The sequence below is a fragment of the Odocoileus virginianus genome, chromosome 21 (genome assembly GCF_023699985.2).
Source record: "Odocoileus virginianus isolate 20LAN1187 ecotype Illinois chromosome 21, Ovbor_1.2, whole genome shotgun sequence".
In the NCBI taxonomy this organism is placed as follows: Eukaryota; Metazoa; Chordata; class Mammalia; order Artiodactyla; family Cervidae; genus Odocoileus; species Odocoileus virginianus.
Window position 1 is genome coordinate 43808559 of NC_069694.1, and position 19456 is coordinate 43828014.

General features: G+C 34.6%; 1 protein-coding gene across 5 annotated transcripts in view; it reads left to right on the forward strand.

The window, feature by feature from the left end:
• The window catches only part of TBCK (TBC1 domain containing kinase), a 196061-nt gene that overhangs the window by 110697 nt on the left and 65908 nt on the right, over window positions 1–19456 (forward strand). For all 5 annotated transcript variants that reach the window (XM_070452250.1, XM_020901197.2, XM_020901198.2 and 2 more), the window contains one exon: window positions 11109–11284. In XM_070452250.1, coding sequence (XP_070308351.1) covers window positions 11109–11284 — 176 coding nt within the window. The remainder of the gene's footprint in view (window positions 1–11108; window positions 11285–19456) is intronic.

Consider the following 19456-nt stretch of genomic DNA (forward strand, 5'->3'; position numbering starts at 1 on the left):
CAACGGAATCACCATCCAGTTGGTAACCTTATAAACAAAATGCCCTTGCAATTTTTTTTTAATTGTCCCATTCTAGTTGCTTCTTTCTACAAAGAGAGGTCCAAAAGCCTATTGACTAAGAGCATGGAATGTGGAGCCAGATCATTTGGGTTTTAGACACTAGCTCTACCACTTTCAATTGTATAACCTCAGGGACCTGACTCAGCCTCTGTATCTGTTTCCTTAGCCCTGATTTTACGTAGATGATAATTGTACCTACCTCACAGGATTGCTGTCCTAACTAAATCAGTGCATCTAAACAACTTAGAGCAGTCCTTGCAGAGAGCAAGTGCTATGTAAGTGATTATTATTATTAATGTTATCACCATCATCATGATTTCCCTCACTTATTCCTTTCTATCATGACTGCTTTCCTATTGGTAGAATAAATGAAGCAATCACCCTATTTGGCTTTTTCTATAAATTGTTGAGATTGATATCAATCATATAGATTTCCTTATTAGCAAAAGCAATTGAGGAATTACCTGAGAAGCCAAGTAAGCCTTCGGTGTATGTGTGTGTATGCGTATTATGACTAAGAAGAGTATCTCTTTTCATTGCTCAGAGACAACATAGTCTAATGGATAGAAAGCACAGTCTTTGGAGTCAAGACATTAGTGTGAGTCCTAACTGTTCCACTCACTACCTGTGTGATCTGGGAAACTTTCAGTGTGGTTCTTTTGCTGAAAAGAGTGATATGTAGAGTGAAATAGATACGAGTTCACCCCCCAGCTCTGGCATATATTAGCTGTGTGAACATGAACAAGTTGTTAATCTCTTTGGAAAGAGAATCCTATACATTATGAAAGCTTTAGCAAAATGAAGCTAAAAATATCTGTTTTGGCATTAGAGTGAGCACAACAGATAATATTCATAGTGTACCTGACACAAAACCTGATACCAAATACTCATAACTATTCTTTAAAGTATGTATAGCTTTTAATGCTTTAAACATACAAAGAATGTGTGACATTCAGTCTTTGTAAATTCCCTCCCTTTTCTTCCTCCTTTCCATAACTTTGTACTAACCTTTTAATTCTTCAAGAGAGAACACAGCGTAAAGGCATTATTATTTTTGCCAAAAGCTGCTTCCAAATTCTGTCCCCTTCAGTAAATGATATAGTGTGATGTCACATTCCAAGGGGGTACAAGTGGCGCTAGAAAATTTTGCTGGGAGGTTCTTAACATGTATTGGTATTTGTGTCATTTAAGTACTCAAGGAAATAACCATGAGAGCAGTATATTTGGCATTTTTCATACAGTCTCAAAGTAGTAGTAATAGGGTATTTTAGAAGAAATACTGGGTTTTTCATAGCACCATTCAGTACTGGATATTGGCCACTGGTGTTAAGAGTATCGTTTCCAAAGCTACCACCTGTTCAACCCAACTACAGGATGAGGTCTGTCAGCCTTCGCCATATTATTCTGCTATCATGTCCATCTAGCTGACAAAATAATTTTTTTTGAGGATACATCTAAGCAGTTCCCAAGATGAATATGATGATAATCTGATTGAAACCAAAATGGTAATAATTTTAGAGTGGATCTGTAATAGCTGAAATGTTTAATTGCTTTTTTGCTTTGTTGGTGTATATCCTTTTTACAGTTAAAAATTAATGCAACATATTTATGTAATTATGGTTGAAATAAATTCTCAGAATGCATAACTTTGTACCTCTGAACATCTTCAAAGATAGGAATCTTTTAAAGTAAGAAAGTTTCTCTTAGAGAATCTATAAAAGAAATTAGGAAATCTGTATGGAAAAACACTTCACTTACTCTCAGAGATTAAAATGTTTACTTTACCATTGAAAGAAAGAAGTATGTTTAAAGTATTTTGAAGGAAACACTGTATATATTGAAGGAACTTGAATGTGTGAAAAGTAAATCCTTTTTGCAGGAAGAAATCAGCAGTTGGTTGAAACATCTTAGTTGTCTGATGTATGTTTTATTACAGAAATTTAATTAAAACATCTTAAATAAAACTTTAAGATGTTATCTCACTATTACCTACATACTTTACAGTAGGATTCAACACATACATGAAAAATACTGGTAGTGTCTATCATGTAGCACTTCACTGATTCCTCAAAAATATTGTAGCTCAGCAAAGTTACTTAACCATTTTGACTTAAAGCAGTTTTGTAATGCAGCCTTTAGTGTTATTTAGCATAGCAAAGAATATGTCATGAAAATCACACTTAGTTTGAGCAACACAGTTATGTACCAGATTACCTAAGATGTATGCTGAGAAATCCCTAGCCATTTATTTCAAATAACATGCACATATTTTGAGACTGAGAGAAAAGTTATTAAAGTTATTAAGAACTAAGAAATAGAGCAAAGTACTAAAGTATGTAGAATCCTTAAAGCTATGTCTTGTTATTTTCCTGTTTGTCCACAAGATGAAACTGAAAATCAGTGATAATGAGAGAGTGAGGAGGAAATGCAATTTAGTTTATGAAATCATAGATTTAAGGTACTGGTGACAGTCCCTGTCATAGTAAAGTGTGAAAGGAGATCAATAAGAACTGATCTGGGTTTTCCTTTTTTTTGGATAGGGTTCAGTGAATAATTTCTTGCTTTCATTTAGGAATAAGTATAAATTAAATAGGGTTTTCATAGTATTTATGTATAATCTCCCAATTGTAGACAGTGGCCCAGATTTTTTAAAGCTATACTTGCGACCCCTTTATTAAATAAATGGTTATCATGGTGATACGTGCTACAGGAAGCAGTAGGAATTTATCACAGAACACTACCAAGTCTGAGGGAGGTAAAGAACCTTCTCTAAGAGAGTGATGGTAAAGGTAGTATCTGAAATTGATTGACTTTGGGAAGTAAGAAGTGGAGAGAGGGGAGCATCTTCTAGACAGAGGGAAGAAAGTGCTGCGAAAGCCCCAAACAGCTCAAGGAACTGGGCTGATATCCTTGGTGCAAGAAGGAGAGTAGTTGGAATGGAGAGTGGAGAGGTAGACAGTGATCAAGCAGGATCTTACAGGCCACGTTAGGGATATTTTTCAAATAGGTCTGTAGAGGTGTTTTCTTTCTTTTCACTGTTTTTAAAAGAATGAAAAGTATCCTTGAAAAGATACTTTTCCTTCAATACAGCATTCCCAAAATAGAATGCTGTATTGATATTTGAGGAACATTCTAGTCTCTGAACATTCCTTTCAAGAAGCTCTATAGTGAACAAAAGGCAAAGGATTCTTAACACGAGTATTCTCAGTAGGTATCCATAATTCCTTTTTTTCTGGCTCGTGGAGAGCTGATGAGATGAAAAAGTAGAGCAATAATAGTATCCAGTTATTCAGTGAAGGTTTTGTATTGTCAGCTCTCTAAGATTTTATACTGTTTTACCTGAAGCTGAGAATTCATAGTTGTTTACATTTTCTGCTTGTAGCTATGTAATGTTAATGCATGTCTATTTCTAAGCACATCTTCATGGAATTGCAAAAGGACTATCGTAGTGGAAATTAAATATCGAGATTTAAACCCCACCCATAGAAATTACATGTTAACATTAAGATTTAGATGAAAGATTAAATTCTTATGAATTTAAATTGGTTAAGGAGAAATAAAGAGTAATGTGTTTTTATTGACATGATCATGTAGTCAGTGAAGTGAAAATCATGAAAATGTATTTTCAAAAATCTTACTAATCCTTGTTGGGAAGGAAATACTGCATTATTTTATGGAAAAGGGGAAAATATGAATGTTAGAAATGTTAGAAAACATGACTTCCAAGCTGAAAATAAATGTCTATGAAAAAACACAAAGCCAGTAGAATAACTCGTAAATATTCCAATGGTAAACTTTTTCAGAAGCTGGATAAATTCCTTTAACACTGAGCTAGTTGTTGCTCTTAGCACACCACAAATTTTGCAATATGTAAATAGTTTATAAAATTAAATGTTTCTTATGTATTGCACACTATAATGAAAAATAAGGTTAGGCTTGATCAGAATTTTCTACTTACCTTGAAAGTTGAGAATAGATTAGAGTCCTTAATATGCCTTAAAGTTGGTCCCAAGGTTTCAAGGCTCTTTTCCATAGGAAGACTCTTCTCCATAGGAAAATGGTCTTTTTTATGATTGAAAGGGATTCTGCTTTCTGAATTTTTTTGAGTAGTCCAAAAATTATCTTACAGTCTCAATCAGGTATTAAAAAGTTTATTGTTTCAGGACCTCAATGATGGAATTTGTCTATTTTTGTTTTACTATTGAGTATTTATGTGTGTGTTAGGTTTTTTAAGTATTTTTAAAATATATAGAACATTTTACACTTCTGAAGTATCTTAAAAGTAGTCAACCTCAAAAATGTTTTAAAGTCAGAAGTTTAAAATTTCCCCCATATATACTGCTGATGGATAATGAAAATAATAATGTAAGGACCAAAATGAGTATATGTATATATCTCATACCTAAAATGACTTTTAACATATATTGTTCTATATGTCATTTTTACTTTAAAATGTAGTCATACTTTTGGGTCGCATTCTTTCCAGTCCTCTACCTAGCCTTTTGCATGCGTGTGTCCTGCTCATTGAGACCCCAATAGACTGTAGCCCACCAGGCTCCTTTGTCCTTGAGATTTTCCAGGCAAAAATACTGGAGTGGGTTCCCATTTTCTTCCCCAGGGGTTATTCCCGAGCCAGGCATCAAACCAGCATCTGTTACATCTCCTGCATTGGCAGGTGGGTTCTTTACCACTAGTGCCACCTGGGAAGCACCTCACCTTATATCACTATACAAAAGTGAAAGTACAGTTAACCCTTCAACAACGCCGAGGTAGGGGTCCTTTGCTTGCCACAGTTGAAAATCAAAGTATAATTTACCATCAATCCTTTGTATACCAGTTCCTCTGTATCTGCCGTTCCTCAACATCTGCTCTTCCTCAGCATCAACGGTTCTGCATCTACAGATTCAACCAACCGTGAATGGTGTAGTGCTGTGATATCTTCTATTGAAAAATATCTATGTGTAAGTGGACCCATGCAATTCAAAACCTATGTTGTTCAAGGGTCTGCTGTAATCTGATGTGTTCTTGTTGCCTTATCATAAATGATGATCCTCAACAGAATAGAAAATAACTCCTTACTACATATCCCCTCTAAGTGTGAGTGTGCTGAGTCAAACAGAAAACATGCCATATGCTTATAGGCTAGTTAGTAAATATTATATAACATAGAGGAAATAACCAAAATTTTCTTACTTTTATTTGAAAAAGCTACATTGGATTACCTTGAAAAATGTAAACCACTCAGTCCTTCAGTAAAAACATGTATCAGTCATATGAAAAGATGCTTACTGAACTTGAATACAAGGTTCTATTGCCAAGAAAGAATCAGATTTCCAGTTTTGTTTTGGATTCACTGTTAAGTATAAAAGAAAAGGAGAAAACAAGGGCTACTGCTGATCTGGTGCTGGGTCTTCCAAGCTGCTGCATTGTTCGTTTTTTCTGCAGTGAGCTGTGTTCTATTAGCAACACCAGCTGCTTTGCATCATAATATGTATCCGCTCAACTGCTAAATGATCAAGACAATTATGTTAAGAACAGAAAACAGTTTAAGTATCCAAGTGTCAGTAATGCTTATTGCATTTCCTATTTTATTTCTCACTTCATTGTAGGCGCTAAGCAGCAGAGAGGATAAATGCTTAGCAAAACGTGCCAGTAAGCACATACACACATGTCAGGGATGTGAAAGTCTGAGTGAAGTAGAGTAGGCGCCCAGTAATGTATTGTACCATCCTTTCCCCCTCAGACTGCATAACCAAGATTGTGCTTATAAAATGTGCTCAGTCCTTCGTTCAATGAATGTTTATGTGTGTGTGTGTGTAATGTGTACATATATGTATGTGTATAATTCATCTTATTACTGGTTTATCATTCTTGTACTCGCCCAGAGCATTTTTGCCTAACTATTTAAAGGTGAGTCAATGGTACCTTGTAACTATGACTAACACATCTAATTTGAATTATGTTAATTCCATGTAGTATTACTTCCTGGTTCCATTAAGTCACCTGACCAAGGAGGGGTTAAAAATGACAATATAAAATTAGGCCTTTAAAAGAATATTTAGAATGAGTGAAGAGATCACAACAAATTACAAAACAAAAAGAGCATAATATTTTTATTCATTAAATGTCTGGCATATCTCTGTATTTGTCCTCTTTTGCTTCATGTTCATTGATTCATATAACAGTAGTTATACATTATTTTCTATAGAAAACATGAATAATCAGTTTTTTCACAGGCTTAGTTGGTTGAAATTTGTTTTTTAATATTGATAGGAGTAATGCATAAAACATATCACTTACCCCAGGTGTGGCTTCTGTTTGTTTGCTGCAAGTTTGTTTCCTGTAAACACAGGAATGCTATTTTTTGTGAAGTTCCTGTCAAAAAAAAGAAAAAAAAAAGTTAATGGTGCACTTATAATTGCATATATAGCATTATTTAGGTATATTTCTAGAAGAAAAGTATTTCTCTTTTGATCATGCATCAATGAGAACCTAATTCTCTGCTTACAATTTCACATGTTTAATGTTTTGAATTTTTCAGTCTTATTTTTGGCTGTGTACATGTCAATTGTGTTTTTCCTGCACATAAACTTTTGGTGCTAAAACACATTCACATTTCTCCTATATAGTAGGCATTGGGGATATTCCAGGAAATCATTTCTAGAGTTAGCAATAACTTGACTATATTGTCAAAGATAAGCAATGCCAGACACTAATTAAAGTGGTAAGCACAGTTTTTAATCAGTATATAATACCCCAGCGTGAAGTGAAAAATTGTAAAATATGTGAAGGAGAGCATTGGTTCCATGTGAAATACATCTGCATTTGCTGATACCAAAGTTAGGCTCCTACCTTCCCACAGAGGTACCTATCTTCAGACAAGGATCCTATCTTCAAGTATTTCCTGGAACAAATAGTAAATCCTTCTGGCAGATTTTCTCAAGAAGGCATTCATAGGGTGTTAGGGTCATCTGAGGGATGTGGCCTTGAATTGCTGTATGTTATGTTGAGAGTTTTGTTCAGGCCAACTTTTTAGGCCAAGATTGAGACATAGTCGAGAAAAGGCTTAGGAGTCTGGCTGGACTTGGTCAAGGAGAAAATCTATGTCAATACCCAAAAGTGACTTCACATAACAGAAAAATACCCATTAAACCGTACTAAATATATCTCTAGTTTAGCTTAGTTATATCAGAGTATTCACAGCCACTATGTTGTCTAACACAAGAGGAAGTGTAATGGAGTTGAAATTGGTATAAATAAAGACAAGTTTTCACTGGTTGTGATTTAAATATTTTTACTTTTGCAGATTTTACAAAACATGACCATAGAAACAGTAAATTTGGAGGTACATTCTTTGGAGTAGTAGAATTGTAAGAATCAGCAGCATAGCCAAGAGCCAGAGTGAGGAAATGTATATAGTTACAATTTCCAGTCTTCTCCATGGTCACTTCCTCGAATGCTGGCAAGGATTAGTTTAGACAAGTTAAAGAATAATTCTCTGGAGAAATTCAATGTTCCCCCAAAGAGAAATACCTTACTTTTGGGGATCCTCTAACAAATGACCATATCCCCAGGTTACCTATAGTGAATCCACCAGTAACAAAGCTCTGCCCACATATTCAAAACTTCCAATCTAATTTTTAGTGCTGTTCTTTTAAATATGTATATCACCAAACCTCTTGGGAAAGTATCCAGCTAAAAAACACAGAATAGCACCAACTGAATAAAGGAATATCCTCAGAAAAACAATTATGAGAAGATATGATAGCTCTGAAAATTCAGGATTTTTTTAAGTATTAATATGACAAAAAAGGTTTACTGGAAATTAAAAATGATGTGGAAATGCAGTGAGCTTTATATGAAAGAGTTGGATGATAAAGCTTAAGAAAGCCCTCAGAGGATACAAGAAAAATACAGATGGAAAGTAAGAAGAAAGGGCAAAATTATTAGAAAATCTATTCAGGATGTTCAGGACTTTTCTAATGAAAGAAGAGAGAAGGAAAAAAATGAGAAATTATTACAGATATTACACAATAACTTTTTCTGCAACTGGAGGATTATAATAAGACCATCATTATGAAATTTCAGAATACCAGAACTCCTAAAAGTTTACAGAAAAGAAGAAAATCACATATATGTGATCTTAAATCAAAATTGCATCAAATTTCTCAGAAGAAAGACAATAGAGCACTTGCCTTACATAACTTTGAAGAAAAATAAATCAATCCTAGAATCTTATGACTAGCCCAACTATCAGTCAGGGGCAGAATAAATATATTTAAAACATGGACAATTCCAAAATAATTTGCTTTCTGTGCATCCTTTCTTAGAAATTTCTGGGAAATGTGTTCCACCAAAATGATGCAGTAAATCAAAAGGGAGAAAATAATATCTTAGTACCTAAATTAGGGATCAAATATAGAGGGAATTAGATGATGGTAAAGAGAAGTGCCATGTAAGCAACTGTTCACTACATCTGGAAAGCAGGTCGTAGTCATTAAAGCAAAAGAATGGAGGGCTTCAGGAGAGATGTCTTTTCCACTTACCTTTGCCCAAATGTAACATGAGTTGCATTTTATAATTTTTAAAATAGGTCAGTATTTATGAGAGGGAACAATAGTAATGGATAAGATAAAGAAACTATGATTTACAAAAGTTACTTTTCTGAGTGTACCTCATGGAGCTTGGAATCAAACCTGGGAAAGCATAATTCAGGGTACATACTTATTCACAAATGCATTATATCAAAATGAGAATGCAAGGTAGAATGTAGTAGTCCTCTGGGATGAGAGGTTATTTTTAAAAGAATAATTGCATATTTTAATGTACAGTTTATAAAGTACTTTTCATAATATTTTGGTTGTGATAAAGTACTTTGGAAGGATTTTGAGATGGAAGGATGACTTGGGTCAAGTGAATGGAGAATGGGATATTTGCCAGTAGTAATAATCAGGCTCAAATGGGGGTGGATGCCAGTGAATTCTCACGATTCCCTGTAAACCTTTTATGGTATTGGTAGGGTGTTTTGGAAACAGATATAAACGACTTTTCCCTTGCCAGTGATTTAAGGACTGAACTACAACCTCTCATCTGCATCAGTAACTTGACCTCAAGCTTTTAATGGGTGACAGATGTGTCAAACTGATTTGAGCACTACGGATGCAAAATTTATGGTCCAAAATTCTTTTCCTTTGGAAATTAAACAGTATGAAGTAGATTAACTTTTTTTTTTTTTAAAGATGACAGAGTTTTCTCTCTTTAGCTGCAAGTTTTTTTCTTAACAATATTAATTGGAAATGTTTTAAAATGAATTGAACATATCTCTTCTGTCTCAAGTAGAGGAACGTATCTGAACTTCTATTTTTCTTCTCATTGGTGTTTGTATTCTTCTCTTTGTAGAGTATTAAGTTGATGATGTTAAAGAGCTTTTTAGAAGAATACATTTCACTATATTGACAGTTTCTCAAATAAATGGGCCCATGCTTCAAAACATGTTTAACTCTTGTTTTATAGATTTTATGTTAAGAATAGCATATGATGGTGATGAAATCTGACTTCTTTGTGGGGCATCAGTGGAAGTAACCAACTATGAAGTTGGCAAGCATCACTAAGAGCAGATAAAGGAATGTTTAATTGAGTAACTGGTCTTTCTAGAGCTGCTGGCTATTGTTTCCTAAATCTAAATAAATTGGGAAATGAAAGATGCCTTATAACACTTTAGTAACTTCAGAGATTCTACCAGTGGTAACAACACTTAACACATTCAATCACTTAACTTCATTATGTGTTAATTTCTTCCTCTTCAAGAGAAATCAGGGGATTATATTACCTGTCTACAGAAATCACTGAATTAAATGAGCTAAGTATACAACACCTGTCACATAATAGATGTTCAATAAGTGTCCATTTCTCTGCCCTTCTCTAAGAGTTTTCCACCTTATAAAAGCAGACAGTTCTATAAAGGCATGACTCATGCACCATTCACAGAATCAATTTAAGTGCCTATTTCCTTTTTCCTTTATATATAAGCACTTCATTCCAAAAAGGGAAATAGGGACCTCATCCCAGTATAAGGGATTTGATGTATTTTTCTCCATTCCTTATCTGAATTGACACTCTTGGACTTTTACAGAGGAAATGATGATAACTACCATTCACTATATTAGGAATATAGAAAGGAAAAAGCTGGTCCATGCTAAACTCCTTCATGCTAGCCAAATTCTTCAATTTCTATTGCCTTTCTGTGATAACTCCATTTTCCCCATAGAGTTACAGGTTTACTCTCCATCAGGAATGTTAATATTAATCTCCTCATGGGTTTCAGTCTTATTGAAACACACACACAATAATTTGACATTGTAATAAATTCCCTGTGTATATTAACTCTGTATCAAAGGTGTTTAAATTTCTTTCAGATCAGAAAAAGAAAAGAACATTTTCTTTGAAAATATTTTCTATCATTTTTAATTGGGTGCATTTTATTTCTCTGTATGTGATACTTCACTTAAACTTTTCTGCACTTAAATCAAGAAATTCTTTTTATAAAGGGAATAAATTACTGAATTTAGATTTTGATTAATTTTTGTCCTTATTATTTTATATCTTCAGTAATAGGTAGAAGTGAAACTGTTAGTACACTTTACTTGAAATCATGGTATATTAACATCTGAATCTTTTGTTTGCCCACTCCCAAATTCCAGCCTTCTTTCTTCTCAACCTTTATTTTAATTTGAGAAAGTGAAAATATCATTAAAGTTAATGAAGCAAATTCTCTAATAAGATGTATGATTAATATATTTAAATTTTGAATAATGATATACATTATGAAATATAATCTATATATGTATCATGTATCTACATAATAATACCAGGTACCCTCTACCATCCTAATCACATGTTGATTAATATCCATATTACTTTTTACTGACATCTTTTCTAATTAACATTTTAGCCATATTTGTGCATATGTATTTAGGATAGCTTGTGGTTCTTACATAGAGAGCAATAGCTTCTATATTTGCTTTTTTTTAATATTTTTTTCTATCTAGAAATTGACATTGAACGTTGTGTGCGAGAATCAATCAACCTGTTTTGTTGGACTCCTAAAAGTGCTACTTATAGGCAGCATGCTCAACCTCCAAAGCCAACGTCTGATAGCAGTGGAGTCAGAAGTTCGACACCTTATTTCCCCACTGAGTGTCCAGATCCTCCAAAAACAGACCTGGTATGTATTTGCTTGACTTAATTTATAAACTGTAAAAGAAGATGGATATGGCATTAGTACACTTAGTATCTTTATTGTCCGTAATACAATAATCATTTATGTTCTTTTAACATAGCTCTCTTCTAGTATGTTGTATTCAGGCAGCTGTTCCAGGTCTTGAGGCCAACCAAAGGTGAGAGCTTAGTTAAGGCCTTCTCAGGTCTTCCTGTGTGTGCACAGACAGACTTCCAGATTCCCAGGATCCTGTTAGCACTTTCAAATTCCCCTGTGGACGTTGAATTCCTCAGTTTTTCATTTTAGTGGTTTTCTTTTTTTTTTTTTTTTTCATTGTCTGCTTATTCTTCGCTCCTACTGTCATGGCCACTTCAGGCAGCCACAATATTAAACAATTGCTGCTGACTCTTTTTGACAGATACCTTCAGGGAAATGTCTCTTTGCACTGAGAGGATTCTGAATCAGGTCAAACAAAGGCAAGCGTTGTAAGGAGAGGTTCTAGGAAACTGGAAGATAGGTGAAATAACCGTAACCTGCCAAAAGGACACCTCTTGGGAGCTCTAAAACAATCTGTCCTATCCAGTGGCTGCTAGATTTCTGGTGTGTGAGACTGCTGGTTTTTAAGGTGACTGTGGAACTGAGAAGGAAGCAAGAGTAGGGAAAATTAAAACTCCACAAAGCTCACATTCTTACTGAAATTCCGGTGTTCCTTTTGACTACATACTCTATAGATTGCAGCAGACAGACCTTTGTTTAACTTCCAAATTCTAAAGTTTATTTTGATGATCTCTGCCAGTATTCTCATTATGTTTTGAAGGAGCAGCTCTTCTGAGATTCTTACTTTGCCATTCTCACTGATGTCACTCATATTCTATGCTGTTTGTCCACTACATTTTAATTCTTCAGTGAAACAAAACGATTGAGAAATAGTTGATTTTAAAAGCTCAAAAAGGAATTGTGACAGCTCAAGTAATGTGAAACTTTCATTTTGTGATTAAGTGAAATTTTACTAAGAAAAATTGCTGTTTATTTTAAATTTGAGTAAGTGGTTTTAAATCTTTGCCCTTACACTCTCATCTGACATGAGATTTTTGTTTAAAGTGTTTAATAGTTTGAATGTCACTAAACCCCAAGTCCCATTATATATTGCTGATTATGATAAGTCTCAGAGTACTGGGTCAATTTGCTAAAACTTTGTAATACAAAACTAACTTTTTTTGTGTACTCAGAAATCTGATATATTATTCCCAACAACAATACTAAGAATGAAAGAGAAAAATATATTATTTACGTAAAATGTTGCTATCTGAAGAATATTCAAGTTTTGGTTAACTTTTGTTTAGAATTTATTTCATTCTTTTTATGTTTCAACCAGAAAGAAAAATATAATGAATAGTGCAAACAATATGTCTGAATACATACTATCAAACAGATGTCATTCAAGTTACTGAATTAAGAGTACCTACATTCAAAATTTGCATTTAGTGGAGGATATACTGACAGTAAGCAAAAAAAGTAAACATTTAGTGTGTTTTCTACAGTCTACATGTAGATCATCTGGTATTTGTCTTTCTCTGTCCAACTTATTTCACTTAGCATAATATCCTCTGGATTATCCATGTTGTTACAAATGGCAGGATTTCTTTTTTAATGGTTGAGTAATATTCCATCATATACATATACACAACACTTTCTTTATCCATCCGTCTGTTGTTGAACATTTAGTGGCATTTAGGTGCCATTTTGGAAATTAAACAATAAGGAAAAAATAAATGGGACTGCATCAAACTGAAAAATTGTTACACAACAAAGAAAACTATCAATAAGACAGAAAGGCAATCTAATGAATGGGAGAAGATATTTGCAAACTATATATTCAGTAAGGAGTTAACATCCAAATTACACTAAGAACTCATACAACTCAAAATCAAAGGACATACAACCCATTGTAAAAATGGGCAGAGGACCTGAACAGACATTTTCCAAAGCCATAAAGTGTGAGTCGCTCAGTCATGTCTAACTCTTTGCAACCCCATTGACTATAGCCCACCAGCCTCCTCTATCCATGGAATTCTCTAGGCACAAATACTGGAATGTATTGCCATTTCCTTCTCCAGGGGATTGAACCTGGGCCTCCCACATTGCAGGAAGATTCTCTACTGTCAGAGCTACCAGGGAAGCCCTTCCAAAGGCATGCAGATGGCTAACAAATACATGATCAACATCACCAATCATCAGGGAAATGTAAATTAGAACCCCAATTTTATATGCGCTCATACTGTTAGAATTGCTATCATTAAAAAGACAACAAATAATTATTGGCAAAGATGTGGAGAAAAGGGAACCTGTGTGCACTGTTGGTGAGATGTAAATTGGTCCAGCCACTGTGGAAAGCAGCATAAAGATTCCTCAAAAAATTTAAAATAGAACTGCCATGTGATCTATGGCAGTTTCACTTCTGGGTGTTTACCTGAAGAAAGCAAAATTAATTTGAAAAAAATATCTATACATCAGTGTTCATAGCAGCATTATTTATAGTAACCAAGATATGGAGGCAACCTAAGTGTCCATCAATAGATACATGGATAAAGAAGGTGTGGTATTTTCATACACACAAAATGGAGTATTACTGAGACAAAAAAGATTGAAATCTTGACATTTGAAACAACATGGATGAAACTTGAGGGTATTTTGGTCAGTGAAATAAATCAGAGAAAGAAAAATATAATATTATCTCACTTATATGTTGAATCTAAAAGACAAAAAGCTAACCGAACAAAGTGGGACCATACTTACAAATACAGAGAACAAACAGGTGGTTGCCTGAGGGGAAGGATGTGGCAGAGGGGTGTGTGTGAAATAGGTGAAGAAGATTAAAAGGTACAGACCTCCAGTTATTAAATAAATAAACCATGGAGATATAATACACAGCATAAGGAATACGGTCAATAATATTGTTATAACTTTGTATAGGGTTAGATGGCTAGTAGACTTATGGTCTTCCCTGATAGCTCAGTTGGTAAAGAATCCACCTGCAAGGCAGGAGACCCCGGTTCAATTCCTGAGTTGGGAAGATCCCCTGGAGAAGGCTTAGGCTACCCACTCCAGTATTCTAGGATTCCCTGGTGGCTCAGCTGGTAAAGAATCCACCTGCAACACGGGAGACCTAGGTTCCATCCCTGGGTTGGGAAGATCCCCTGGAGAAGGGGAAGGCTACCCACTCCAGTATTCTGGCCTGGAGAATTCCGTGCTGTGTATAGTCCTTGGGGTCGCAAAGAGTCAGATATGACTGAACGAGTTTCAATTCACAGACTTATGGTACTGATCATTTCATAATGTCTACAAATGTCAGATCACTGTCTAGTACACCCTAATCCAATATAATATTGTATTCCAGCTATATTTCATTTTTTAAAAGGAGAAAAGGACAATGGAAAATGCCAAGAAGTAGAAGTCTGGAGAACATTAGAGAAGAGTTACTATTTTATGTGAGAGACTTAAAAAAAATCTATCTAATAAGGAGACATTTGGGAAGAGAACCTAAAAGAAGTGAGAGTGAGCTATATATATTTCCTGAGGAAAAAATGTTCCATCTTGCAAGTGCAAGGTGGTAGCATTGCTTTGAATGTTAGAGGAACAGTAAGGATACTATACATAGAATGGAATGAGTGAAGAAGAGTCTTGCTATTTTTGTTGTTTAGTCACTCAGTCGTGTCTGACTTTTGCAAACCCATGGACTGTAGCTGACCGGGCTGTTCTGTCCTTTAAAGGTATACAAACTTACTATTACAGTAGTAAATATTAATATATTTTGAAAGAAAAATCAACAGATATGGCTGACTCATTGAATGTGAGGTACAAAAGAGAAAGTGTGTGAAAGAGTCAGTTGCTCATGCTCATGTCTAGTTCTTTGCAACCCCTGGACTGTAGCCTGCCAGGCTCCTCTGTCCATGGAACTCTCTAGCCATGCCCTTCTCCAGTGGATCTTCCTGACCCAGGGATTGAACCAGCATCTCCTGCATTGCAGGCAGATTCTTTACCACCTGAGCCTCCTCGTGGTTATCCAGGTCATTAAGACCTTTTTTGTATACTTCTTCGTGTGTATTCTTTTTTTTTTTTTTTTTGCATGGCTTAAACAACATTTATTTCTTGTAGTTCTTGGGGATGATAAGTCCAAGATCAAGGTACTGGCAGATTTGGTTCCTAGTGAGAGCCTGCTTCCTAGTATACATGGCCTTTTCTCTGTGCATGTATGTGTTCAGAGAGGTATCTGTCTTTCTCTTCTTGCTGTTATTCAGTCACTAAGTTGTGTATGACTCTTCACAACCCCGTGAACTTCAACACACCAGGCTTCCTGTCCTTCACTATCTCCCTGAGTTTGTTCAAACTCATGTCCATTGAGTCAGTGATGCCATCCAACTGTCTCATCCTCTGTCGTCCCCTTCTCCTCTTGCCCTCAATCTTTCCAAGCATCAGGGTCTTTTCCAATGTGTTGACTCTTTGCATCAGGTCCTTCCAATGAATGAGTATTCAGGGTTGTTTTCCTTTAGGATTGACTGGTTTGATCTCCTCAACTGTCCAAAGGGCTCTCAAGAGTCTTCTCTAGCATCACAGCTCAAAAGCATCAGTTCTTCAGCACTCAGCCTTCTTTATGGTCCAGCTCTCACACCCATACCTGACTACTGAAAAAACCATAGCTTTGGCTATACAGACCTTTGTCGGCTAAGTGATATCTCTGCTTTTTATCTTATTTTATTTTATTTTATTTTTGATGTACTCCTTTCCCAATTTTTTTTTCATTTATTTTTATTAGTTGGAGGCTAATTACTTTACAATATTGTAGTGGTTTTTGCCATATATTGACATGTATCAGCCATGGATTTACATGTGTTCCCCTTCTGTGTATTCTTGCCACCTCTTGAGATGGCAAAAAGTTACAGAAATAAAATAAAAACAAAGTTTTCTTACTACCTAGAAGTAGTAAAATAAACCAGTTTAAACTAGAAGTTTAAAAATAAACCAAAAAATAAAATAAACAACTTTTTTAACTCTTCAAATAAGGAATATATTTCCAATAAAAATTCTAGAATATCTAGAAAATAATCAGAACCTATTAGTACAGCGCAAGTAGACATTTCTCTTCCCACTTACATGATATGTTATGTATATTAGATATTGATTGATTGTCCCTACCAAGTCATTTTATTTCAGCTAGCTTTTGGAAGATTGACAGGGTTTATATAAGTAAAGAAGATAAATAATTTCTTTTTTATCGCCATGATAAATCCCAACACCATTCTAAAGACTTATGGAAAATAAAAATACTATTCCATATTCACCTAATTTTGTTTTACTTACTCTTTCCAAAGCATACTCTGCTTGGGTGAAGAGCAGGTTCACTGAAAGAGGCCACATTCCCTCTGCTAAGGAGGGAACTTGCAACACTATGGAGTTCCACCATTAATGTTCTGGAGTGTTAGGTATGCAGAGGCTAAGATTTTATAACACACGTATTGTGACTTTGTGCATATTAAGTATGTAACGAGGTGAAAGAAACTGGGTCGTTGTAATTATTCAGAGTGAAATAAAGGAGTTCTTAAATACACAGATTTGAAATTAAAATTTAATTTGCTCACTACAGTTTTTCTGCTTATACATTTAATATCCTTTTAGTTTGAACATACCTTTCTTGAGTTCTATTGTCTAAGCCTACCAGAGATCATTTCTTCTTGTTAACTATTGATATTATGGTATTGTGTGTGCGCAAGTTGTATTTAATTGTTACATTTTATTTAAGTGATGAATTTAGTGCTTCCAGAAATCACTCTGTAGTAAATATCATGAGGAAAAATGTATGACTTCATATTTGTAAAATGTAGCTCTGTAAGTTGCTGAAGGAGGAAAAGGGAAAAGCGGATTAAAAGAAGTGGCAAAGCGAGGGAGGCATGCTCTTAAACTCTAATTTAAGTTGGTTTCATTAGTACTGTATTTTAATTAATTATTAGACCTTATACAGGAAAGATTTATATTAGGGGAAGCTCAGAGTCCTTGGCAAGAAAGATCTTTGTTAGGTGAGAGGACAAAAACTACTCCAGCAAGACTTCTGAAGCCTCTCTAATGTTAAATGGGGAATCTTGATATGAACAGTCATTCCTAAACAGAGCTAATGTTCAGAGGGAGAGTATCTTTGATCTCTCTCTAAGCTAAGTCAGATTTTTCCTTCTGTTGGTCAAAAAGAGAACTCCTCCAGATTGGATAGAGCTAATGCGAACTTGTTTCTGAGGTTAAAGAAGTGAACTTCTCACATTGAGTAATCTGTCAGAGTCCAACACTTAGGACTGGCTGGATTAAAATTACATGGCAAAGCTGTATCTATTAACATAATAAGGAAAATGAAGTATAATAGGTAAAGGCTTCGTATTTTTGAAGTCCGTAGTATTTTTCTTTAGTGTTTAATAATATAGCTGATTGTTTTCTATATATATAATTTATCTTGTTAGTCATTTATAATAGCCTAGCACTATATTTTAATCCATTTAGCATGATCATGAGGGTGCCAGATTATTCAGTTATTCAGTCTCTATATGTGCCTACATTTCCTTTATTATACTAAATTCCTGAAGAGTTAAGAACTGCATCTTAATGATTTTTGTGTTCCTGTTGCTTAGTATAATGCTTGATGCATCGTAGCCTCTTAACAAATGAAATAATAAGATACACCTCTGATAATTTACGTGTGCATTAAAGATCCCCGGGGCCCAGTTCAATGGCTAGGAAATAGTGTGCTCTCAATATACATGTGTTTAGTTGAAGTAATTACCACAAATAAGGTTTTACTAGTGAACTTCAGCTGAACAAAGCGTTAATCCACAACTCATTATTCATCAGGCATGTTAACTGCATCTACTTTTCCTTCGTAGCATACATTTTACTGATAACTATATACTTATTTATTTTATACTTTATCTCTTGTATCCCCAAAACCTGTCACTCTGCCTGGCTTATCAACAGATAAATAATACCTAGTAATCAATAAATATTTTTGAATGAATTAAGAAAAAGTTAGTTCCAGTTAATCAATTTTACTCCATTTCCTGTAAGACATTTGCATCTAAAAAAAAAGGTCTTCAAAGTCTTCTATAATACTTGCTGTAAATAATATTAGAGGCTCCACAACATCCCATATCTACTAAATCAATCTCTGAGGGCTGGTGCCTAAAATCTATATTTTACTGAAGTCTTTGGGTGATTCTAAATGTGACATGTGCATATAATTTTCTCATAATTCATATTTTTTAGTTAAACAGAAATGTTTATTCATGGGGGAGGGAGGGAATCACAGTGATAAGATACTCATGGTTATAGTGTTATTTTGTTTTCCATGTTGATTTTTGTATTATTTTTATACTAATCTACTTGTTTTATAGTTATTTATCTCTAACCTTTTTGGCAAGTTAACTTCCCTTTCATGAACCAAAACCATCACCTGTTTCACTACTCAGCAAAGTCTGAGCCTCTCTTGTCTTGACTGCCAACGGCCAGCCCTCTTTTTAAATCTCTGTCCCACTGGCTACTCCTCCCCTGCTCGCTCCCCTTTATAAGAGCAGTTTTTATCAGTGGTACTGACACACAGCATTGGAATTCCAAAGTCCTTTCATGTGGAAATAAAGTAGAGAAAGCCATCTTGGACTCAAAAAACTTATGTTCTGTACTAACACTTTACGTTTTCTTCCTTGAAATCAGTAAAAGGTAACCCTGTTAAATCAACTCAGACTTTATGTCATGATTCAAGTAATATTCATAGGGTATTAATATATGAATAAGTATGAGTATAAAAGTACTTGTCATATAACATGAAAAGCATCCAGAATTGAAAGTGACAAACTGTTCTCCTTCCTGAAAACTTGAAAATATAAACAGTTTTGCTTCAAGAGAAGAAGTGTAAGGAAGTGAAATGTTGGTAGGGATTAGGGGAAAAACCAAGCAAAAGACATTGATTTTTTAAAAATTATTTAATTTTACTTTGCCTTTTTTTCCCCTTATCATTTTAAGAGAATTTTTGCTGTTTTATTCATTCAGCAAACATTTGTTGAGCACCTACTAAATGCCGAGCTCTTTTTAATTCAGTTTGTTAAGGACTTGACAGTTATAGAGAGGTTTTCACAGTCCTCATTTAAT